The sequence below is a fragment of the Balaenoptera acutorostrata genome, chromosome 3 (genome assembly GCF_949987535.1).
Source record: "Balaenoptera acutorostrata chromosome 3, mBalAcu1.1, whole genome shotgun sequence".
In the NCBI taxonomy this organism is placed as follows: domain Eukaryota; kingdom Metazoa; phylum Chordata; class Mammalia; order Artiodactyla; family Balaenopteridae; genus Balaenoptera; species Balaenoptera acutorostrata.
Window position 1 is genome coordinate 95,551,786 of NC_080066.1, and position 23,643 is coordinate 95,575,428.

The window sequence follows — 23,643 nt, forward strand, 5'->3', positions numbered from 1 at the left end:
GGTTATCTCTGGGGGAAGCAGGACTACTGTGAGAGACATCGGGGGAGGAATCATGAATGGGAGGTGAAAACTGAGTCCACATCTGGGACAACAAAAATGTGGGTCCCAGTTCTGGAGTGAAGTCAGGCCAGGGCAGTGCTCTTGGGAATGGGGGGTGCTTCTAGAAGGACTCTCAGCAGTCCACTTGGAGTGTAGGTGTGCTAAATGAGGTTAGCATCTTGTCTCCTTATGGTCCCCTATTTCCATCAACTGCGATCATGAGACAAGAAGAAGCCAAAAATCAGACTGGTGCAGTAGCTGTCTATCTTAAATCTGTTTGGGTTGCTATAACAGAATACCACAGGCTGGGTGGCTTTTGAACAACAGACATTTATTTCTCACAGTTCTAGAGACTGGGAAGTCCAAGATCAAGGTGCTGGCAGATTTGGTATCTGGTGAAGGCCTGCTTCCTGGTTCATAGGCAGCTCTCCCATGGCAGAAGAGGCAAGGGAGTTCCCTGGGGCCTCTTTTTATACGGGCAGTAATCCCATTTCACCCATGAAGGTGGAACCCTCATGACTTAATCACTTCCCAAAGTCCCCACCTCCAAATACCCTCAATTTGGGGATTCCGTTTCAATGTATGAATTTGGTGGTGGGACTGTGGCGGGGGCCGGGAGGGGAGGTGGAGTGAAAACGTTGTCTATAGTGCTGTTCTACAACACCCTTCCACTGTGGACTTTATTGGTGATAGGCAAAGGCTGGGGAGGAGTGGATCAAAGCATAAACTCTGATTCATTGATTTCTTTCTTTCTTTTGGTAGTTTCTAGGTTCTTTTGCCTGAATTCCAACACTAAGCTTTCTTACAGTGTCATTTGCTGTGTGGAATTACTTACCATCATTGTGTTTATAGGTCAGGGTGAGTGCAGTGTGCTGTCAGTAGGTAAAGAAACCACTCGCCATAAACGGAGCTGCTGAACACAGAATCATACAATACGCTTCACTCAGCAGCTCCCGTATCTGCAAAACAACAATAGCTCTCAAACTTATGTGCAAAAAATCACTTGGACAGTGAGTTAAAACAGATCACCGGGCCCTACCACCAGTGTTTCTGATTCAGTAGGTCTAGGGTGAAACCCAAGAATTTGCATTTAGCCAGTCCCCAGGTACTGCTGCCGTCCAGAACCAACCGCACTTGGGGAACTATTGATTTACAGGGACCTTGCAAAGTAAATTCTGTGACCTCATAGTGAGACTTAAATAAGGCATGGGCACCAAACTTTTTAAAAAATCGCTGTTGTGTCTACACCTGGCACTCTACACTCAGAGACTTTACCAAGTAGCTAACTACTATAACTTCTTTTTTTCAGTGTTTTATATTAAGCAGGCCTCAGCCACTAAAATTGGTATTTTGAGCAAAAGAATGAGGAAGACACAAAACCACCTGACGGCTGTGTGGCCCTCTCAGTTGTCGGGTGCTTTGTGGTTTACAGAGAAACTTCCCTTCCTATGGTTTTGCAGGTGATAGAGAAACTGTCTCAGAGCTGTTGTGATTTCTTCACCAAAACCAATTGACTAGGGATGCTAATACTAGCACTCTGGTCTTCTGATATCAAATCACTAAAATCACAGTAAGAAGTTGTGCACAGAGCTGACGCAGGCAACGGAATTGTTCGAGGTGAACCCTGAGATCCTTCGCATCCTGGGGTCTGAGGTGGGAGTGGCCAGGCCGGCTTTAGGACCCAGCGGTCTCCAGCGAGCGACTGGACACTCCTATAAGTGGCAGTCTGGGCTGAAGTCGCAAGGTCTGACTCTGCAACTCTGGCTGCAGTGGGCCAGTCCGCTCAGCTGGCTGCTGCAGTGACTCAGAGCCATGGGTAAGTGCCTTTTGGCAGTCAGGGAACCATCATGTTAGAGGCACCTTCCTAGGCTTGGGGACCACAGTCGAGACAGAAGGGGTCCCAAGTGGCTCCTGCAGAGGCCTCGAACCGTTGCAGCCAAAGCTCCTGGGTCAGTGTGTGGGGAGTGCAGGCAGAGAATTGCAGGGGTGCCTGAATCTGAGGATCCAGATATCGGCTGGGGAAGGAGGGACAGGCCCTAGTGTCTCAGCACCGCCTGGGGGCAGAACCACCAAGGTAAGTTGAGAAAAGACGGGGGACCTGCAGGACCGAGCTCAGCTCAGTGCTAAGTCATCCACTGGGAAGGGCTCTCCAGGGGAAAAACTTGCAGAGACAAAAGCGGGCACCACCACCCTTTCCACCCCCCTCCCCCAGCCCTGCCTTCGTGGACCAGAGTTGTCTTGGGGCCGGCTTCCAGGTGCTGGTGTGCCCTGACTGGGTGGGGGTAGGGGTGTGGTTGTGAGAGGCTAGGGCAGCCTTCTCTTCATCTCCCATCCCGTTAACCTCTGTGCCCTCTCCCAACCCTGCTGTTGCCCTGTCACCTTTCAGGTGCCATTCTCTGCTCCAGCTTGGGGTCCCAGGCACCTTTTCCCCCATCCTCGCCCTTGCCCCTGCCAGTTCCAAGCCCCTGGGACCTGAACATCACCACACCGCCTAGCTGCTTTGAGCCAGCCTCTCCCCTGATTCCCCCAGGTGAGCTCCTAGCTCCTTCCTCCCTTCTCCACTCACCATGGCAGACCCTCAGGCCGGGGCAGGTGCTCTTGACCCTTTCCTCCCTCCCTGTTCCCAGGCACGGAGGGGCGTTGGCTGTTCTCCACCTGCAGGGCCAGCAGCTGACGCGGGCCCACACAGTGTGGCCGGGACTACACCGGCAGCAGTGTGGTGGTGACAGTGGGGCCGCCGGGCCTCTGAAAGGCGTGCAGTTGTGGTGGGCGCGGGGCGCCGGCCAGTATCTGTAAGTGCGGAGCAGGAATAGTCGAGGGTGGTGACCTGCGAATCTGAGGTTCTGTGGTCAGGGGAACCAAGGCTGCGTACGCACCATTTTGCGTCTTGGGGTATTCCGCAGTGACAAGCGGCCAGGGTGGCTTTGTCCCTTCTTCCAGCGGAACCCGGGGAAAGGTGGCAATAGTCGCCACCAAATTAGCCGTACCCAGGAGCCTGTTCCTGCCAAGTGGAGTGTCCCTAACCAGCGGCTGCCACCAAGGGTGGCTTGAGCTTCCCTCCATCTCCATTAAGCCTTGCGAAGTAAGTGTAAAATCTAGGGAATTTCCTGCCGGTCCAGTGGTTAGGACTCTGTGCTTCCACTGCTGGAGGCCCGGGTTCAATCCCAGATCGAGGAACTAAGAAACCACAAGCCGCGCGCCGCGGCCAAAAAAAAAAAAAAAAATGTAAAATCTAATTTTATGGTGTGCATACCTAGTCTCCCCATTCCTTCAAAATCGACTACGTCCTCCAAGTCCTTCAGATAAGAACTTCTGAAGCTGCCTCTGTCAGCAATCTCTGCCCTGGGCGGGCGGCCCGAGGACCGATGGTCAAGGGCCGGGGACTCAGCGCCTGCTTTCCGCAGGATCTCAGCCTATGGAGCCGCAGGCGGCAAAGGTGCCAAGAACCACCTGTCACCGGCGCCTGGAGTCTTCCTTTCCGCCGTTTCCCCCCTTGGTCGCGGGGAGCTGCCTTACATCCTCGTAGGGCAGCAGGGAGAGGACGCCTGTCCGAGGGTAAGCGGAGCCAGTGAGAGGGGGACGGCTCAAGCGCCCCAGGGCGAGGGCTGGGTGGAAGGAGAGGGCGCTCCTGGGGTTAAGACCTCAGCACTGAGAGGGGAGGGTCCCGGACCCCCGCTGATTTTGGCCCCGGGCGCCCGCCAGGGAGCCAGGAGAGCCAGCTCGTTCTGCCTCGGAGAGTCTCCGGCCGCTGAGGAGCACGCGGCGACGGAGGGGATCAGAGGGGTTCCGGGGTCGCGGAGCTGGGCAGGAGTCGGAGCGGATGGGGGTTGCCGCTGCCGTCTTTCGGGTACTTGCTTGCCTTGGCGTGGGCCGCGCCCGCCTCCAGCGCTCAGCGTTGAGGTCGCAAACCTTCCCGCGGGCGCGCACGCACACGAGCTCCTTGGCGTCCCCAGAGCCCTGGGCCTGGCTGGGAGCCCCTTCGCTTACTCCAGTCCCCGGGGCGGGGGCCCTCACCCAGCGCCCGGGTCGTCGTCGCTCGACGGCTAGAGGGCGCGCCCCGGAATGCTGCTGCCGCGTAGCTGCGCGCCCGCAAGCTGGAGCCGCTGCTGGTGGCGGCCGGAGGAGGCGGTCGGGCGTACCTGAGGCGGCAGGACAGAGGCCGGACTCAGGCCACCCCCGAAAAACTGCAGAACCGCTCGGCGGCGCCGGGAAGCAGCGGGAGAGGCGGGGCGGCGGGTGAGGGCGCGGGCTGCGGCGGGGAGGAGGCCGTGCTCCTCCTCCCCGCGGCCGGCCATCCCGCGGTCTCTCTGCAGGTGGAGGGGGCGGCTGGACGTCGCGAGCCCCCTCTCTGCCGGCCGGCCGCTCACCGCAGGAGGGGGCGGAGAGTGGCCAGGGCTGCAGGGAGGGCTGGGCTACGCTTGGCTGGGCTTCAGCCGGCGGCTTCAGGGGAGACGGCGGCGGCCACCCGGGTAGGTGAACTTTTGGGGAGGGCACCTGGGCAGCCCCAAGAGTGAAGTGAGGTTAGAGCCTTAGAACAGACCTAGTCCCTCGGGAGATAGTTGAGTTAGGAAAGGTGTTGAGCTACGCTCCAGGTCAGAGTAGGTAGAGTAATAGCTGTTAGAAAAGGAGGTCAGATAAGTTGCAAATCACACGTGCGGATAGGACTCCCTCGATTTTCTTTTACATCCAGGACCTTTGTCATCACAAGTCCCGTCCTCGATCTGCAGCAGTCCCAGGAACTTACAGCTGGCTGAGTTAGCAGGCTGAGCAGGGAGGCAGAAAGGCAGGGATAGTTTAAGTCAGCAGCTCTCAAAGTGTGGTCCCTGAGCCAGTAGCATCAGCACCACCTAAGAAGTTGTTAGAAATGCAAATTCTCAGCCCCCTTCAACCTACTGAATCAGAGACTTTAGGGGAGGGTCCCACTATCTGTGTTTTAGTCAGTCCTCTAGGTGATTCTAATACACTCCAGAGTTTGGAAACCATTGCCATAAAGAAACAGAGCCTTTGTGTCTGTCTGGGCTGTACTGTTCATAAGTACTTTATACGCATCGTCTCCATTATCACAGAAGTGGAATATGTGGGTTGGGCCTCTTCCATTTGATAGCTGAGGACGTGAGATTAGAGAGGTTCAGGCAGACAAGGAGCCATCCCAGCCATCGTGAACCAGGCCTTCAGATTCCAGCTGATTACTCCTTTCCCACTTCTCTGGCCCCTCAGCTCCCACATGCAAGCTGGCAGCACCTGTACTGTAATGTGAGTGTAGAGAAGGCCACACTGGGGTTTCCACTGGGAGACTCCAAGTTCCCCACTGTTCATAAGCCAGCTTCCCAGCTGTGAGGCAGCTGTGTGCCCCTTAATCCCCCATTTTGTAGCCAAACCCTCTCTTTCAATTTCCAGGGGGCGATGCCTCAGAGACTGACATCCTCTGGGCTGATGGGGAAGATAGGGTATCCTTCATACACCCCAACAGAGAGCTCTACTTGCAGCCTCTGCCAGGTGTTGGCCCCTATCCCCCACCTTTCAGCTAGCCTAGCCCTTTTCCTCAGTCCCTCCCATCTGAGCCACCAACTCTGCACTGTGAACTACCTGTTCTTGCACACCACAGGAATACTTGGGAACTGGGCTGTCAGTTGTAATGCCAGTATGAGGCATTCTGGTCTGCTTGTCAAATATCTCTTGCTATGGATTCTCTTCAACTACCTGCAAGCTCACGGATCCCAGAAGAGGAAGCATACAGGCTTGACAGAAGTCCCCCAAGCTCTTCCACCCACCCTAGATGCCTGGCACTGCTCCTTGTTCCAAAGTCCAGGGCTAAAATTAACCATGAGGCTGGAAAAAGTACGTATGCCCCCCCATGCTCACCCTGCAATATGAGTTCTTTTACTTATAGTCATGGAGAGCCATGGAGAGGTGGAGATTCGATTATACCTCAATCGCGGTCACTGCCTTTGAAAATCTTCCAGTGGCAGGCAGAGCTCCAGTTGGCCAGATGCATGTGCCCAGAGGGCATGGAGCTGGCTGCAGTTAACATCACCTGCATGGGTATGTCCTGCCTGTGTCCGAGGTCTGGACTCCTGGGGCCATGGGCTGAGGGGAGCAGTAGGGCACGGGAAGGATGCCTGCTGTGTGCCAGGTACCATGTTGGGTGTTGGGCAGGGGATTGGAGGTGCATCTCTGCCTTCAAGGAGCACATAGTCTGGTGGTCTAGTGTGTGAGGGGAGATATCTATCACCATCTCTAGATATACATCTACATTTATATCTAGATATATCTCATAGTGACAATTGCCATGGGAGGTGTAAAGTATTTTAGGGGTTCTCAGGAGGGAGAGGCTGCATTCATTTAGGATAAGTGGGGAAAGCATCATGGAAAAGTTAACACTTGAGCTGAGTCTTGAGGCATGGGTAAAACTTGGGGTAGAGGGACAGAGAGGCATTTCCCACTGGAGATGTGTCTTTCTCTCTAGACCTGCCCACCCCTCAGACCCTTTGATTCTGATGGTGGCTGTGATGTTGATCTTGACACTGAGACTCCCTATGGTGTGTGGGGTCCTGATTCTGGGTACGGAGCATCCAGCAAGCATGGCTGATTTCTCCACTGAACTGATGGGCTTCTGTGGGGTCCCAGGGGCAGACATGGCTGATTTCAAGACCTCTACTCCCAGCAGAGCTGTGGTGGACTCCTCTGGGGTTCTAAGAGTAGAAGCAGCTGGGGAGGCCTGAGGACAACATTTATCTTAATGGGCATCTGGAGAGGTGTCCTGGGAAGGGGGCAAGTCAGGGTGGGCCTGATGGCCAGGTAGAGAGTGTGCTGTTTTTCCTCCCACCCTCAGTGAACCATAAGAAGTGGCAGGGCCTGTGGTGGATGAGGCTGCCAGGCCCTGAGCTCCAGCTGAGCAAGCTCACCTCCACCATCAGGACAACCCCCAACCCCTACTACTTCCAGGTGGGGCTTGGCCCAGTCCTGGCCTCTGCCCCCAGGGCTTACGGAGGTTTCCCAGTAAATGTCATTCTGCTCAGCTGCGTCCTCCCCCTCCTTCTGAGAACCTGTGCACTCTGAATCCCCACCCTCCATCCTGCTCCCTGTTGTGGTGAATTATGGATCCCAGAGAACGTCTCGTCCAAACCCCTTGTGTAGAGAAGATGAAGCTCAGAGAAGCTCCTAAAGGGAAAGTAACCTGTCCAAAGTCAGCTGTCATCCCCAGTTCTGGGATGGTAGGGACCTTAGGATATGATTCCTTTGGAGCAAGGGTTGCTTCCACCCCAGGGTGTATGCAAGGACCTAAGGGAAGCCTTAGCACAGACTCCCACCCCACCCCCTTACCCCACACCTGCCCTCTCTTCTGCCCTGGCTCTGGCCTAGTCACCGTCGCCCTTGCAGGGTTTGTACTTGGGGACATGCCGTGATGCGGAGAGCTCAGACCCTCAGAGAGGGCCAGCTGGGCGTATGGAGGGCAATCAGGGGGACAAGGGGGACCCTCGAGGACCCTCCCCAGACCCAGTCACCCACTCACTTCCAACCTGTCTTCCTGCAGAGCCCTGGGCCATGGTGCCTTTGGAGAGGTCTATGAGGGACTGGTGATTGGCCTTCCTGGGGACCCCAGCCCCCTGCAGGTGACTATTAAGGTGGGAGGGGGTGGGGCTTCCAGCTGACAGTAGGAAAGAAGGGTCCAGGGAGGAAAGAACAATAGCTGGAGCTAGGGTCAACCTGACTTCCTGAAGTGTCCAGGGCGCTCAGGAGCTCTGCCCTCTTCCTCCCAAGACTCTGCCAGAACTCTGCTCTCAGTAGGACCAGCTGGATTTCCTCATGGAGACACTATCATCAGGTACACCTGGGGCCAGGGGCAGGAGTGGAAGATGGGAGGAAGGCACCCAGAACTGCCTGCACAAATAGCCTCTCTTCACCCTGGGGCTGAGAGGTAGCAATTCTAGAGACACAGAGGTTCACTCCAGTCTGTGGAGCCTAGGGCATGGTTTCTCTCCCTGCTGGTGATGGGATATGTGCACCACTGGCTCAACAAGGTCAGCCATCAGAACACTGCGCTGCGTGGGGCTTAGCATCCAGGCTGCCCCTGGCCTAATTCTGCTGGAGTTGATGTCTGGAGGGGACATGAAGAGTTTCCTGAGGCATAGGTGGCCACAACTGATGAGACCCTTCTCCCAGCCCTCCAGGCCCCTCTGAAGACCCTGTTCATGTGTCCCCAAACCTGCATGGTCTGATGCGCCTTCTGCCTGACCCAGGGCCAGCCATCACCTTTGGCCATGCAAGACCTTCTCCAGCTGGCTTGGGACATAGCCCAGGGTTGCCACTACCTGGAGGAAAATCACTTCATCCGCAGGTTGGAAGTGATCCTGGCTCTGGGGACCCCGAGCCCAACTCCTTCCCCAAGGAAGAGCCCTTCCACATAACTTTTAAGGAAAAGGTCAAGGCTGGAGTTTCTCAGTTCTGGCAGTGAATTTTTTACCCGACTCTGCAGGGACATTGCTGCCAGGAACTGCCTGCCGAGCTGCACCAGACCCAGCCAAATGGCCAAGACTGGGGACTTCGGGATGGCAAGCACTGTCTACAGGTGTAGGACCTGGGGATGTGGAGAAGGCTGATGCTCCAAGGGAGTTTACCAGCACCTTTGGGCCATTTAAACAATTCATCACTCCTCTCCTCCCTCATGTAGGGCCAGTTATTAAGGCAAGGGGAGCCAAGTTCTGCTGCCTGTCAAGTAGATGCCTCCAGAGGCCTTCCTGGAGGGCATCTTCACATCCAAGACAGACTCCTGTTGATAACACGCCCTCCTCTGCCTTGGGCCACCTCATGTGAGGGAAAGGGAAGCTGTGCCTGATGGGCTTCACTTAGTTCCTCCCACTTGTGATGCAGGTCTTTTGGAGTGCTGCTCTGGAAGATCTCACTGGACTACATGCCCTACCCTTGGCCCACCGATCAGGAGGTGCTGGACTTCGTCATCTGAGGGGGATGGATGGACCCTCTGAGGGGCTGTCCAAGGCCTGTGTGAGTATGGAGTGTTGCCTCAGGAGGGAGGTCTTTCACAGCCATGGGTTGGCATGAACGCCTCCCTCTCCCCAGGTACCATATCATGACCCAGTGCTGGCAGCATCAGCTTGAACTTCACCCTAGTTTTGCCAGCATCTTGGAGGTCTTCAATACCGCACTCAGGTGTGCCCCCTGACCTGTCCCAACCACCCTGGACTTGGGGGTCAGGAGGGAAGCCATAAAACAACACTGTGGCCCCCTGCTCCCCTACCCTCCCATTACAGAACCCTGATGTGCTGAATTCACCCCTTCCGGTGGAACTGGGACCCATCCTGGGGGAGGAAGGGGCTGGGGAGCCTATCTATCTTTGGGGGGCCTAAGATGTCCACAGACCCAAGAACCAAGTCCGGGGAGCTTGAAGAGCTGGGGAGGGAGCCTCCTTGGCCCCTGGCCTCAAGCCCTCCAAATCCAGGGGTCTCCAACCTCAGAACCTTTGGAATCCCACCTATGGTTCCTGGGTCCCAAAGGGCCCTGAGGGTGAGGACTCTGGCACTGAGGGTAGCAGTTCCTCCTTGCACTCCTCCCCAGGCTTCTAGGTGGCTTATATTCCAAGTAGCCTCTGTCCCCCACAGTCTGTGCTGTATGTCTGGGCCTGTCTTAGGGCTGGCCTGGCACCATGGACCCTCCATCCTGGAAACCAGTCTCAGGCCTCCTGGGCAAGAGTCTGGCCACTCCCAGCCTTTGATATTTGGGACCAGAGGATACTCCCCCAACTCCCAGGTGTAGGTGGGGAATTGAAATTGCCTCCTGCAGGAAGCCTTCTCTAGATTGCCTTTACCCCGCTAGCGTCCTCCATCTGGCCAGCCCCCAACACTACAGATACCTCTAATAAAGAGCTCTTCTCATATCCTCCAGTGATCTGAATGGATGTGAGGGATGCCAGGGAACTGAGAAAGAAGGGACCAGAGGAGGGAGGGGATGAGGCCTGAGTCAAAGCTGGTGTCTTTGAGTTTTATTGGGAAAGGGAGTCCATTGTAGTGTGGGAGGTCAGACCAATAGATCTAGTACCTGTGAAATAAAGTTCATTATCTGGCTTCTCTGGAGAGGTATGGAGCCCCCTCAGAAGAGCTGGGCTGAAGAAGAAGCCACTCGTCCCACTTCCACTCCTCCCTCGCCCGGTCAATTAGTGTCGTCGGCTCTGGGAACACTGGGGCTTTTATGGGGGCCAGGCCCTGTGCGTGCAGTGTGTCCCGTAGTGGTCGGCACCTGGCCCTATAGGACCGTATGAACCGCCCCGCACCGCGGGGTTTCAGTCTCTGCCTGCATGCATGGCGGGGATGCAGGCGCAGGTCCTTCTGTCAGACCCTCCGGTCCGTGGAGACAGGGGCCCAGCCTCATCTCTCAGCCAGACTGGCAAGGATGCCAATGAGATTGTCCAGCCCCAGCAAGTAGCCGTCCTCTCGGTTGCCCTCCTCCCAGGGCCGCCGGTGGTCCAGGGTCTGGCCGTCGGGGAGGGGCGTGGTCTTGCCGAAGTCGATGAGCCATACGCCAGCGCGGTGGCAGTGATCATGCACGAAGAGGAGCGAGCTGCCGATCACCTGCCGAGTCCCACACCGTCAGGCTACAGCTCTAATCCGGAGAAGCCCTCCACCCTATTCCCTCACAGACCACAGACACGGTACCTGAGCCCACCCCTCTTACCTCGTGCTTCCTGAAGAACTCAGAGACCTCCAGTGTGTCCCGGATCTGCTGCAGACGGTTCAGATACCTCCTCTGGAGAGGGTAGAGTAGGAGAGGAGAACAAATTAACTAAATACCAGTTGAACCTCTGCGAATATGAGGAGCGCCATGATGCATGCTTGGCTTCGCAAATACCGTGGTGAGGAAGGGACAGGCCCCCACGTGGCGCGCAGCCCAGAAGGGAAGGAATGTAAAGCAATTACAACACAATGCGATAAATGCTATGATGGGGGGTCACATAGGGTAGGGTGCTACATAAATTGACCTGACCTGGGGACACCCCTAGGTATCAGGCTCCCCAACACCTCAGGGTTCTGGGATCCCGCGCTCACCAGCACTTCGGCATCCCCTTGCACAAACTCCTGGAAGACGCGAATCACCTGCTCCCGGCTTCGCGTGGTCTTGAAGTCTGTGCTGCAGGAGCCGTCGGCTTTCTGTAAGAGGTGGCCAGAAATTGTCAGGAGCCCCGTGCCCGCCCGAGAGGAGAGGATCAGGCCAGAGCAGCGGTACCTCCCGGGACGTTGAATGCCAGGGACAGCGAGACTGCCGCCAGAGGTTGCCTCTTCCGGGGACTGTCGGGGTGGGAGGTCAACATGGAGGACAGACACCGCAGAGTGGGGCCGGGGGGGTGCAAAGCGAAGCGGGCGTGGCTCACCTTAATGCCCTCGATGCGGAAGCCGAGCGTGGTACTGGAGCTGATGCCTTCTCGCCACTGCATGTAGCGCGGCTTAGTGACCGCGCGCTGCGCGTGCTCCTCCTCGGTGGGTGCTGCAGGGTCTACGGCCAGCATCTTCTTGTACATGTCCTTCCGCAGCTTGGGCCGCTCGCGGGCTTTGGTCAGCTCCTCTTCCAGGTAAGTCCTACGAAGGCGCAGGCAGCGGCGGGGCTTGAGCGGGCGCACACCCGGACCCTGTAAAGCACGGCCTTGGGCACGCGTAGAGCGCTCGTCCCCGCCCCGGGCCCTTTACAGGTTCCCACCTGCCCGGTAGGGCACGCGTACCTGACGCCCATCTTGCAATCAAGTACGCAGGGCCCATCGAAGCCGTCGAGCAGGTCCTGCAACTGCAGGTAGCTCTCGCCATCGCGCTCCACCACACCGTGGAAGGCGGGCACGCAGCCGCGCAGCGCGTCCGCCATGAGCCGTGCCAGGCAGTAGCGCTCGGGCTCTGAGCTACGCTTCAGAATCAGCCCGCTGGTGCCCGCCGCCTTGAAACTCCCTGCGGGCAGGCGCTAGTTAGTGCTGCCTAGTCCCTTCCTTCCCGCCTCCACCCACCTCCCCCGCGCCTGCCCCGTGCTCACCCGTGTGCCCCGCCAGCTGCACCCAGGAGTAGCGCTTCTTGAAAGGGCTCATGACGGGCAGATTCACCATGGTCCGGATCTTCTGCCAGTGGCTTTTCTGAAAGCGACACGGTCCCGGTCTGTAAGTTAGCGTCTGCATAAGCCCTCTTTCCTCTGGAACATGGTGTCGCCCCGCCCAACCTTACAATAAGCAGCTAGGGCCTGATGAGTCAATCATTCATTCGCTCAGGGAAAGTTTATTGCGAGCCCGTGTGGCGGACCCTGAGACAAGCACATGGAGGCGACAGACATCCAGCTCTTCAGTGTGCTGAAAAGAGCCCTGGGCTCAGCGTCAGAAAGCTCACGTTTGCACCCCAGTTCTGCTGCTCCAAAGCTGCATGGACAGGTTACTAAACTGCTCTGTCGAGGTTTTAAGACTTCTGTGAGCATGAGAATCACATGATGGTCACTCTTGTTTAAAAAATGCAGATTTTCAGGTCTACCACAGGGAAATTCTGAGCAGTCTGGGGTGGGACCAAAAATTTGCACTTCTACCAATGCCTCCGGATATTCTGGGGCCTGAGAAGCCTCTGAGCTGTTTCTTCATCTGTAAAATGGGGAAATAACCACTCTCGCTGGGTTGTTGTGAGTAGTAAATGAGGCTTGAGTGTGACAGATGCCCCCACCCCCAACCCATTCCTTGGCATGAAGCAGTAGCTGGACAAATCTGGATTATTGTTTCATTTACTTGGGACCATTGGTTCCTCTCATTTAAGGAGAAAGACAAACATGGAAACAAACCATTACATAGGCCCAGGGCAGGGAGGCCAGCCTGGTAGGGCCTGGAGAAAGAGTGGCTTGGGGCTCCCCAAGGCCCTCTTGCTATCCCTGGATGCATCTCACTCCTAGCCAGTTGACAAGGCCCAGGGCACCCTTAGTCTGATCTGGAGCCAGAAACCTGGGCTTTGAAAATGGGATAAAGAGCTGAGGGTCTGTCATCTTAGATGAAATTGGGAGGGAAATGTAGATTTTGGTGTACCTTTTGCCTCTTGACCATTGTGTCTAGCCTTCACCCAGTCCTGAGAGTATCTCATACTCTGGACCTTTCCTCTTCCCACCCCAAACTCATCAGTCCTGTGTCTACCCAATGAAGTGCAGAGGTTTGCTCATCCAAACAGTGTGTCTGCTGCCTCCTCCCAGGGTGCCTGCCTTTTAGAGGAGTTACACATGTGTGCCTCCACAAGGGTGGAACCCAGGAATCCAGCTTCCCTGACCAGAGGGTGTTCTAACAGGGAGAGGGAGAACTGGCATGCTGGCCTAAGCAGGGGAGGCTGATGACCATAAAACCCCTTTCCATGGGGAGGAGATGGAAGTTAGTGACAGAGCACTGGATGGGGAGTCTGGAGTTGGTTCCAGTCCTGGCTCTGTCACTTTCTAGCTGAGTGAACCCAAGAGAGAGTTTCATCCGTGTGAGCCTGTTTCCTCTGGACCTAGCTGTTGCCATACCACGAGCCACCATTTACTGACCGCCTACTGCATGCCAGGCACTTCTCATCTCCATCAGACAGCGTTGCTCCTGTTTTCCTACTGAAGTCCCTACGTGGCACACTAGGGTGTGATCACTTGTCCAATCCCCAGGGATCTGGGGGTGTAGCCAGAAGCAGCCCACTAGAAGCATGACATCTCTTTCAAAACTCCCTTTTTTACTCTTTAATACATACAAGGTTTGCATTATGCTGCATAATAAATCCAAGTTTTATTATAAAACTCTCCCACCTCCGAATCCTCAAATAAAATTCCAGGAAGATGTATGTGCTGTGTGTATTGAGTGGCACCATCCGATACCCTCTTCCCCCACACTCAGTTTGAGATTCATTATGCTGCTGCACATGCACAGCAAGTGCATGAGGTGGTAATTATTGCCGTTTTACAGAAGGCAATCAAAGTTCAGAGAGTTAACATCCCCTCCATCCCTGCTCCCAGCCCCCAGTCTCTGCCTTAAGCTCCAGTTCAACCCCCTCCTCATGCATCAATTGCCCCAGCAGGTTCCAAAATCCATGCTACCACCCAGACTCCCTTTAGGGGTCAAAGGGGACCCTGCAGGAGAAAGAGTTTTGTACAAGAGGCAGGAATTTGCAGCCACAAGGTGGTATGTTTTAATCACTGAGGAAACACTGAGATCTGTCTGCGGACCCCTCTCTGTTGGCTGGACACTTTTGCTTCATCCAAAGGGATGGGTTTAATGGTGGGGCTTCGGGCAGCTTTAGGGACTTACTGGCAGAATTTGGGACCAGAATGGACTTCATCAGAGGGTACATCTAGTTCTGTAGCCACCACAGTAGAAGACGGAACCAGCCTTGGGTTAGGTGAGATGGGAGAACGGCATCATCCTTTCTTCTGGGATCATGTGGGAGCAGTGAGTGAGGCTGGAAGGTGGAAGGTGTGCCTGGTAGAAGAGGATTTAGTAGCTGCAGTCCTGGGCTACTGACACTTGATTGATGTGTGATAACATAGCATTGACTTGCTCCCAAGCTGAGGTAACATGGGGTCATTTCTCCACTCTCCCCACCCCAGTTTTGTGAGGATCATTATCAGCCAAGAGCAGCAGAGACTAAGGCTGGTTCCAGCCATGTGGGTTACAAAGGGCTTTCACACCCGTAATGCCATCTCAGCCCTCTCAGCCACCTCTTGAGGTTGGTTGGTAATGACAGGATTTAGTTCTTCTGCCAGTAATGCATATGGTCAAACATGGAAGGAGTTGATGCAAGTATCATGGAACTCTGTCGTCTTCCATCTTAGGGAGCTACCTCCCCCAGGGAACATAATGCATATAAAGATGCACGTATCCAAAAAGGTTCTTGGAGAATCGTTCTTTGGTGGGTGGGCGGGGATTTGGGCACACGAACAACAGCAGGGAATATATTTTTGAGCAGGTAAGGCTTTTATTGTATGAATATCAGAAAGCAGATTTATTATGTTACAGAGTGAAATCTAGCTGAAAAGAGGGCTAAAACTCCATCCTCTTGGCACAGTCTATTCCACCACAGAAGTCTGGGAAAGCCACTCACAGCAAGAGGCTACCCAGACATCTTGGGACAAAAAGCTCAGGAGAGCTGACCATGTGAAAGAGTCTTTGATGAAGTCACAGGAGGACCCTCTGATAATTCCTCTCTCATGGAGCTGGACAGGGAGCATCTCTCTCTGGGCAGGGCTTAGCTGGATACTAGCCTCAGACCCTCCTTTGTCTGAGCTCTATTTGGAAGCCCTGAGGACTCCTCCTTCTCATATCACACCAGATATTCAGTGTATCTTCTGCCAGAACAGATCCTTTGCTTCGTCTTTGGTATTCATCCCCATCCTTCCTGACTTCTACTCCCTACCTCCAGCCATCCAGACTCTGGCTAAAGCTCTCTACCACCCAACCCCCTCGCCATGTTCCCAATACTCTATCACATAAGCACTCCTGGTGGCGGTGGTGATGAGAACAATCCGTTTAAATTTATAAGATGATTTGCGCTAAGGTATAAGTGACCCACGACTTCACCCTCCCAGGGGTATTTGCTTTTTAAAAAGGAAGCCTGTTAACCTAAATTCTGCTCTATAATTAGTGATAAGTGAAGTGTGGGAGTTCTGGGTCCAGGACAGGATCGAATCCAGGTCTCCTTACCCATCCTGGAGCACTGAGAGAAGAGAACCAAACGAACAAGAGTCAAACACCCTCTCTTCTGCTAGAGCAACACCCCAAAATTGTTTTAAGAGGCAGACAAGGCCTAAGAATACAGTCATGCCAGACACCCTTGGGGATAGGGCCCCAACTCCTCTCCTGGCCTGTATGGTTTTCCCTGCCCATGACTCTTCCCTCTACCATAGGAAAGGACCCAGGAGGGAGGCAGGCTGCCCAGTCCCAACTACCTTGCGGGGAGCCCAGCTCCAGGCTCTGGGAAGACTGTGCGTGGCTCCTAGGAAGAGAAGTGAAGGATGTACAAGCCGGGCAGAGGCTACCCTCTCTTCCCGTTGTCCACCCAGGCCTGAGTTGTAAGGGGCTGGCGAGCTGGGAGCTGCCGAGCACTGCCTCAGCACCCTTCTCCCAGGTGCATCCTTCACGGTCAGCCAGCCGATGGGCTCTGCTTCCTACCCGGGGAAGCCCTAAAGGCAGCCTGGGCGGGCGCACTGTGCCGCTCCCGGCCTGGCCGCGAGGCAAAGTCCGAGCCGGGCCCTCCACGCAGACGCAGGCGGCCTCTGTCAACAGCCCCTGGCTTATCTGCCGCTGCCTCGGCTGTTTGCCTTCGGGGAGGCCCCGGCGTGCTGGGGGTTGGGAAGGCCTGGGACTCGCCGCCTTGGACCTGGAAGGGCCCTCAACGGCCATCTGCTCCAGCTCCTGCCGCGCCGGGTGACAGCGAGGCCCAGCGTGGGAGAGGCCGGCCGAAGACGCCCAGGCATAGCTGCGACTGGTCCCCGGAGTCTTGACCCAGGCTGGCCTGTCTACGTTGTGCACGGTCCTGGGCCGCGGGACCTCCTCCGCCTTTGCGAGGAAGAGCGAAGCTGGGGGCTTCCCTCGTGGCTCCCTTCCTCCAGCGCCCGCCTCTCAGCTGTCAGAGATTTGAGCGGGGGAGCGGTGGGCCCACAGCTACTGCTCCGGGTTTTCAGAGGTGGGGAGGGAGGAGTCCTCTCACTGCCCCACATCACCGCCTTAGAAACCACTGGGCGGCACCCGCCTCCTTTCAGGCGCCAGGGTTGCGCCAGGGTTGCACCAGGAATGATCGGGGATCAGGCGGGGGAGGAGAGAGGGACTCCCCGCACCCTACACCTGGTGGCGGAGTGTGTTCCTGCTCTATGAGAATTTTCCCTTCTTCCTCTTGTGTCACAAACCACGCCGCCCTCTGGGTAATGTAAGTCTCAGGGGTAACTGAGTCACGGAGCCACGCCAAGTCATTACAGTGACTCCCGCGCCTCGTCCAATCCGAGCGCGGGGGGAGCCCAGGTTCAGCAGGCCCCGGCAACCCCGGCGCGCGTCAGCCGCTCTCACCGCCCTTCTGGGCAGGCCCCGAGCCACCAGAGCCTGCGGGGCGCCCTTCGCCTCTCCCTCCACTCCAGGGACACTTGCATAACGTGGATCTAGAGCAACTCCTTCGCGTTGACCGCGGATAGTTATTTGAAGTATTTGGCCTTGGTTAAAACCAGGGGGACAAGACGGCTATCCTGGGCGCGGCACAAGCGGGAGGGGCAGGCACCGGGAATGACTTCACCGCACCCTAGCCTGGGTTATCCGAGGGTCAAACCTGGCCCCGGAACATCCAGGTTACCAGAGGCGGAGATCAGCAGGCTGGTTCCACCCTTTCGGCCTCAGTTTACCTTCTCCCGGGCCAGAATTAGGAGAAGTAAAGCGGAGGAGGGCTGCGTTCCGCCCCCTGCCAGAGCTCCCAGTCCCGCGCCCCTCCCTTCCCTGCGTCCACGCCTGGTGCGGGCGCCGGGAGCAGACGGCGGCGGCTAGCGAGCAGAGCCTGGAGCGCGGCTCCACTCCCACTCAGGAGAGGGAAACCGTGGCAACGGCGTGGGTGGGGCCGCGGCGCGGGAGAGGGGGAGGCAGAGAGTGAGACTCGTTGACCCCACTCTCCGAGAGTTCGTGGGGCAACGCTAAGCCCCTCCGATCCCTCCAACCATCTCTCAGCCAGCAAGTCACGCTCCCCCCCCGCCCCCTCCCCGCTCCCCGTGGCCGGTCGCAGACTCCTCCTTACTCTCTTAGACGCCCCAGGGCCCGGGCCGCGACTCGCCTGTGGAACCGGGGTGACCACTGTAAAGGTGAGGGGTCGGCCCGGCGCCTCCCTTAGACCCAAATGCCCTCCTAAAGAGTGAGAATCGGACCCGCCGGGGAGGGAGCTTAGGGCAGGAGTCGGTCCGCAGAGAGCTCAAAGCAGGTCCCCGCGCGCAGCCCCCGCGCCCCGCGCTGGCCCCGCCCCCGCGGCCAGTACCTGACCCACGTCCTCGCTCGTTTCCAGCTGCACGTTGCCGCGGCTCCGGCTCTCGCTGTCGCTCAGAAGATCGTCCTCCGAGTCCTCGGGCAGCGACGAGGAGCCAGTGGAGGAGAGCGACGAGGTGGAGAGGCGGCGCGGCTGCTGCAGGTGCGACGAGCCCACGGCCGGGAGCCAGCCACCCTCCGGCTTGGGCGGCCCGGGGCTGGTCGGGGGCACGTCCGGCTCCTCGGCCGTCACAGTCAGCTGCGGGATCACCGGGGCAGGGGGAGCCCGCGGAAGCCCGTTGGGGATCTGTCCCCCCCGCCGCTTGGCCCCGCGGGCCCGGGGCTCCCCTGCGGCGGCGGCGGCAGCGACCGCGGCGCAGCGCGCCTCGAAAAGCAGGCGCAGTTCCCCGACACTCCGGCGCGGGGCCCGCTCCAGCCCGGGGCTGCAGGGCCCCGCGCCTCCCGGTCGCGCCATGCCCGTCGGGCCCCCGGGCAGGGTCATTTCCCAGCAACAGAGCCGCCGGGGAGCCCACCAGCCCGCGGCGCGGCGGGTACTGGAGCCGCTCGGCGCCCCAGGCTTGAGACTGCCCCGAGGCGGAGCCTGCGCGGCCGCTCGCCTGGGCCCCGCCTCGGCCGCGCCCCCCGCCCACTCCTTTCACTTTCAGAGAAAGCGCGGGCCTCCTTGGGCTCCTGCCCGGACGGGAAGGCTCCCTGTTGCTCCTCCGGGTGGCCGGGAAGCCCAGACCTCCTGGAAACACACAAAACCCGGGCCTGGCCCTCGCGGCCTCTCAGTGCCCACTCTCGAGAAGACCGGAGGGGCTGCTCCGCCCCACGCAGTGCCGCCTCCCCGGGAGATTCCTCCTGGCAACTCCAAGGGCCCCGACCCCGCAGGGGAGGAGCTGATCCAGCTCTTGCTCTCGCACCCAGTCCCTCGGGCTCCTTTCCGCGTTCCACCCATCCTGGGCTAAGGCTTCCCAGTCTCCTGGGCTTTTCTCCGCCCGGGGCCCCTTCGGCACAGAGTTCAAGGCCTTCGGCTTCCCAAAGAAGCCTCACCCCAGGGCATGTGCCTAAGTGGGGACTCTGTCTTGGGACCGAGCTGAGGCTTCTCCCCCTCGCTACCCCTCCAGCTCCCCACTTCCCGGCTGGCAGAGTACAAGGTCAGGGGGCGGCACCCGGATCTCTCCAGGTTTTCCTGGCGGAGACCTGGGCAGCATCCTTGGCTGCTGGCTGGCGAGGGCTGAGCCCTTCTTCCTCCTTGCCTTTAGGAGTTCAGGGCTTGGCCTCTGCTGTGGGGCTGTAAGCAAGTCATTTCACCTCCTTCGAACTGCTGATTCTCCTTGGCAGGGTTGCTGTTCACCTCAGAGGACTGATGTGAGAATAAAATGAAAGATGCGATATCTCTAAAACGTTAGAATAATTTTAGTGTGAGTGGTAGAAAGAGCCAGCCTCAGGTTCACCACACCCCAGATGTGATTTTAGGCAGTCTCTTCACCTTTCTAAGTTCCATTTTCTTACTTGTAAATGTAGGAAAACCTCACCTGACCTCACCTGAGTCATGGCTGTGAAACTGGGAAGAGGGTGCTAATGGTGGTGAAGGATCTCATACACTGCAACGTTCTCAGCAGTGGCATCATAGTGGCGGGTCTTTGGTCACTTCGCATGTTAGCTGTCAGCTGAGCTGCAAAGGCTGCTTTGTGTAGAAGTCAGCATTTCACAGCATGTCCTGTTTTCCGCCAAATGCCATGAGTGAGAATCCCTCATCAGGTGCCTGGTGCCTAGGGATTATTGGGGGACTTCTGGGGAGACTGCCCTCAGAAGGACGGCCTCTGAGCTGATGAAGGCCAAAAGGAGGAGCTTTCCTTTCGTTATCTCCCTTCAGCCAGAATTCAAGGATGGCCCAGGAGGAGAGAAAAGGAGGGTTCAGAGAAACAGTGGGAGCCTTCAGCAAAGAAGAAAGGAGAAGATCCCTGGGGGGGAATTGATGAAGAAGGTAAAAGTGTGGAAGAAAGAGTTGGGGGGGGAGGAAGGAGGAGAAACTGAAGGAATGAAGGAGTGAGAGAAAGAAGGAAATACAGGAGTCTGAATACTTAAGTCCTCTGTGGAGAACCTGGGAAGACACATGGCTATTTCTCTGGGACACAGAGGTCGGCAGGAGCCTGGGTGTTTGGGTGAGGGGTGTACTCAAGGGCTTGAAGGCCCAGAAACACCCATGTCTCTTGCTCTCACTTCTCTCCCTCCTTCAGAGCTACCCTGCTTAATGGTGGGAGCTGGGAAGGTACTGCCCTCAGAGAGGAGACTGGGGGCAAATCCAGGGTGGAGAGAGTCAGCAAGGACCTGTCAGAACTGGAAAGGTGGGAAGAGAAGCAAGAGGAGGGAACATGTACTCCACACCTGTGTGCCAGTCAATGGATGGGCAATGTTGGAGGCATGAGCAGGCTGGGAGCTGGTGTCAATCTGGCCGCCACAAGAAAACTCAGGGCAATTCCTTTTTCTTCTTGTATTAGGCCCTTGTCCAAGGCCAGCAACCAAAGAAGAGGTCTTTGCCGCACCTGCCCAGGTGTTCCTCACTGGGAAGATAAGGGCAAACCTGGGAACTGCATATTGAAACGAGAGTTAATTTCATAGATTTTAGAGTGGGAAGTACTTTTAGATGCCTCTATCATCCTCACAGTACAGTAGAAGTAACAAAGGGGTTAAGTGACTCAACCAAGGAGGTTAAGGCACTTGTGCAAGGCCACACAGCTAGTTGGTGGAAAAGCCAGAGTGTGTCCTAACTTCTACTCCTGTGCTATGCTCAGTTTCTTAAATTAACAACTTGTAGTTCAGTCCCTAGTTCCTTATCCAGTGAAGGCAGTCTGCCTCCACCTACCACAGGCAGAAAGCATAAGGGGGCAGGGTTTAGGGGTCCCAATATAGCTGTGGGACAAGGTCAAAGGGTTCTCATGTCCTCTTAGGTGAGCCAGGAATGACCTTTCAAATCCTGAAATCCTGTTTTTGTGCCCCAGTTTTTCCAGTCCTTGAAGCTGAGTAGATGGATGTGAGTAGAGGGGGGTGGAAAAATCAGGCTGACTACTACCTAGGTGGAGGAATGGCCTCTTGTGTGCTGCAAAAAATGGAGGTATGAGGGCAAAGAAGAATGTTTCACGGTTTTGATGGTCATTAGGTGGCTGATCTGAGATGGGCCATGGAAGTCCCTGTGTCTTATCCGCAAGGTCAGCTATGTGTCTGAGGAGAGAACTGATCTTTCTTCTTCTTGTGGCCTCTCAGTTCAGGGATCCTCCTGAACCCTAGAGGCCTGCATCCTGGGGTGTCTGAGTCTTCACCCCTCTCCATGTCCTTCAGGACTTATCAGGCATGAGCGCTACATCCCTCCTGGGGGTAACGACCCTGGGGCACAAAAGCTGGGGAAGGGGGCGCCTAAAGAACGGGGTGTGTGAGGTGAGGTGCTTCTGGTTTTATTCCCTAGCCTGCCTCATTTACCTTTGTTCCTCCTCTACACAACCCACAGGGCAGCACCAGTGGCCCCAGGGGCAGGAGCAAGGTCACTACTCACCATCTCTATGCCAGTTTCTGCTTCCCAAGACCCCGAGGCAGGGCCTCTCACCTAGGAGAGAGAGGATGAATGGGCCACCTGTTTTTTGTTGGGTTTTTTTTTTCTTTTTTTTTTTTTTTTTTTTTAATTTTTATTTTTGGCTGTGTTGATGCACGCGGGCTTTCTCTAGTGTGGTGAGCGGGGGCTACTGTTTGTTGCGGTTCATGGGCTTCTCATTGCGGTGACTTCTCTTGTTGCGGAGCACGGGCTCTAGGCATGCAGGCTTCAGTAGTTGTGGCTCACGGGCTCTGGAACGCAGGCTCAGTAGTTGTGGCGCACGGGCTTTGTTGCTCTGCGGCATGTGGGATCTTCCCGGACCAGGGCTCGAACCCGTGTCCCCTGCATTGGCAGGCGGATTCTTAACCACTGCGCCACCAGGGGAGCCCGGGTTTTTTTTTAAATATTTATTTATTTATTTATTTTGGCCGTGCCGTGTCTTTGTTGCAGCATGTGGGGTCTTTAGTTGCAGCATGCGGACTCTTAGTTGCGGCATGCAGTATCTAGTTGCCTGACCAGGGATCGAGCCCAGGCCCCCTGCATTGGGAGCGTGGAGTCTTACCCACTGGACCACCAGGGAAGTTCCCCACCTGTTGTTTTGAGGGGATTTGAAAGCCTCTCCAGAGACAGCTGAGCCTCTATGGTGTGTGTGTGTGTGTGTGTGTGTGTGTGTGTGTGTGTGTGTGTGTGTGTGTGTGTGTGTGTGTGCGTGCGCGCGCACATTAGGGAGGCAGAGGGGCGGCATATGCTCCTTTAGACCAGGTGGTACAGGGTTTCATTCTAGTCAACAACTCCCAGACATGCTCTGTGGTGCTTAGTTTAGTGTCCTCCAAGGGACTTTCTGACCCCAGGATTCCAGTATTCTGTGACAATACCTATGACTCATTCATCATTTACAGAGCAAACAAACTTCCACTGAGCAGCTGCTATGAACCAGGCTAGGTGAAAGGGATACAGCAATGAGTAGCTCCTTACCAGGAGTGGTGGTACATCATTTTACATTGTCTTCTGATGGAAGGAAGGGAGAAAGGACCCAACAGAAAACAGCTCCAAGGATGATAAATGGCTGTATTTACTGTTTCCAAGGGACTTTCAGTGAGACCTTGGTCATTTGGCTGCTTCATGCAAACCGTTCCCCAACCCTGGTCAGTCTGTTGCCCTTCTCTGCCCAGGGCACGGTAGAGGGAGTGCTGGAGGGCTTCCCAGAGCCAGGGCCCAATGAAAACTTGCAGATGGGGAAGAACTGGAGGTCTCTTTCCTCCTGGAAAGAAAAGTGAACAGCTGTCTTCATTTGACAACCCAAGACCCTTTTCCTTGCCTCCAGGTTTCTCCTCCTCCCCACGCAATCTCTGACTCCATAATTGATAGAATTTGTGGTAATATCCTGGGAATATCTTCTGACAGTTTAGCAGGACTTGGGATCTAGCAGCGTTCACTGACCCGCCACCATCTGAATCACTCTCCTCTAAAACGAACAAAATGTGTCACCACGCCTGTGTATGTTCAATAAGAACATTTTCTCTCCTGACACACTTCAGAAACAAGGTTTCCCATCCCTCCCAGGAGCCTGTGTTCCTGTGGTTCTCCCTCCTCCCTCTCTCTAAAACTCAGAACCCGCAGAATCTCTCCCAGTGGCCAAGTGGAGGCAGAGGGTATTGGTAGCGTCTGAGGTCAGGGACGCGGGACGCGGCCCCCAGTGTCGAGGCGATTGCTCTAAGAACGTTCGGGATGCAGTCGTCCTCCGTCCCGCACGTCCCTACCAGGGCACCTCTGGAGTCTTGTAACCGCGGGGGATGGCCGCATCCCCTAATTCCATTTGTGATCTCTGCCTGCCAGCGTGACCTCCACCCTGGGTGCGCGGAGACCGAGCCCACAGAGCCTCCGGTGGCTGGGTGGAAACAGGAGCCACCGGGAAGCTACGCGCACGCCCCGGGTCCGTGGAGCAGATGCCCACTCCGCCTCAGCACTGGCCGCAGGGGCGCCCCACGCCACGCGCCAGGAGCGCGCCTGCGAGCTGAGGCCGCTGCTCCCAACTGTGGGAAGCCGCTGGGACGCG

At 56.4% G+C, this 23,643-nt stretch overlaps 2 protein-coding genes across 2 annotated transcripts; one reads left to right on the forward strand and one right to left on the reverse strand.

Annotated features, from left to right (window-relative positions):
* Window positions 1-2,388: 2,388 nt before the first annotated feature.
* Window positions 2,389-9,931, forward strand: LTK (leukocyte receptor tyrosine kinase; the record flags this gene model as incomplete). Its single annotated transcript, XM_007180817.2, is given in 26 exon segments — window positions 2,389-2,569; window positions 2,667-2,765; window positions 2,768-2,831; window positions 3,444-3,594; window positions 3,742-3,866; window positions 3,868-3,886; window positions 4,119-4,275; window positions 4,353-4,508; window positions 5,437-5,535; window positions 5,930-5,983; window positions 5,986-6,085; window positions 6,506-6,600; window positions 6,872-6,998; window positions 7,000-7,037; window positions 7,552-7,664; window positions 7,801-7,888; window positions 8,066-8,180; window positions 8,276-8,377; window positions 8,516-8,608; window positions 8,711-8,811; window positions 8,910-9,042; window positions 9,118-9,185; window positions 9,188-9,207; window positions 9,309-9,375; window positions 9,378-9,474; window positions 9,476-9,931. Coding segments are annotated over 26 exon segments (2,607 nt in total), but the record flags the coding sequence as incomplete, so codon positions are not given.
* A 195-nt stretch (window positions 9,932-10,126) lies between these two features.
* ITPKA (inositol-trisphosphate 3-kinase A) lies at window positions 10,127-18,515 on the reverse strand. The gene is made up of 7 exons (XM_007180363.2): window positions 18,012-18,515; window positions 12,064-12,160; window positions 11,765-11,981; window positions 11,420-11,624; window positions 11,097-11,198; window positions 10,726-10,797; window positions 10,127-10,622 (listed from the first exon to the last, which is right to left on the reverse strand). Exons 1-7 carry the CDS (start codon window positions 18,498-18,500, stop codon window positions 10,419-10,421), a joined length of 1,386 nt encoding a protein of 461 aa, XP_007180425.2. The 5' UTR covers window positions 18,501-18,515; the 3' UTR covers window positions 10,127-10,418.
* Window positions 18,516-23,643: the final 5,128 nt, after the last annotated feature.

Bases quoted from the DNA above. Each gene is read 5' to 3' on its own strand.
- ITPKA (XM_007180363.2), bottom strand. From the start codon at position 18,500: ATGACCCTGCCCGGGGGCCCGACGGGCATGGCGCGACCGGGAGGCGCG. The intron at 11,625-11,764 runs GTACGCGTGCCC...GCGCCTTCGTAG, and splicing joins GATTGCAAGATGGGCGTCAG to GACTTACCTGGAAGAGGAGC. The intron at 10,623-10,725 runs GTAAGAGGGGTG...GGGACTCGGCAG, and splicing joins AGTTCTTCAGGAAGCACGAG to GTGATCGGCAGCTCGCTCCT.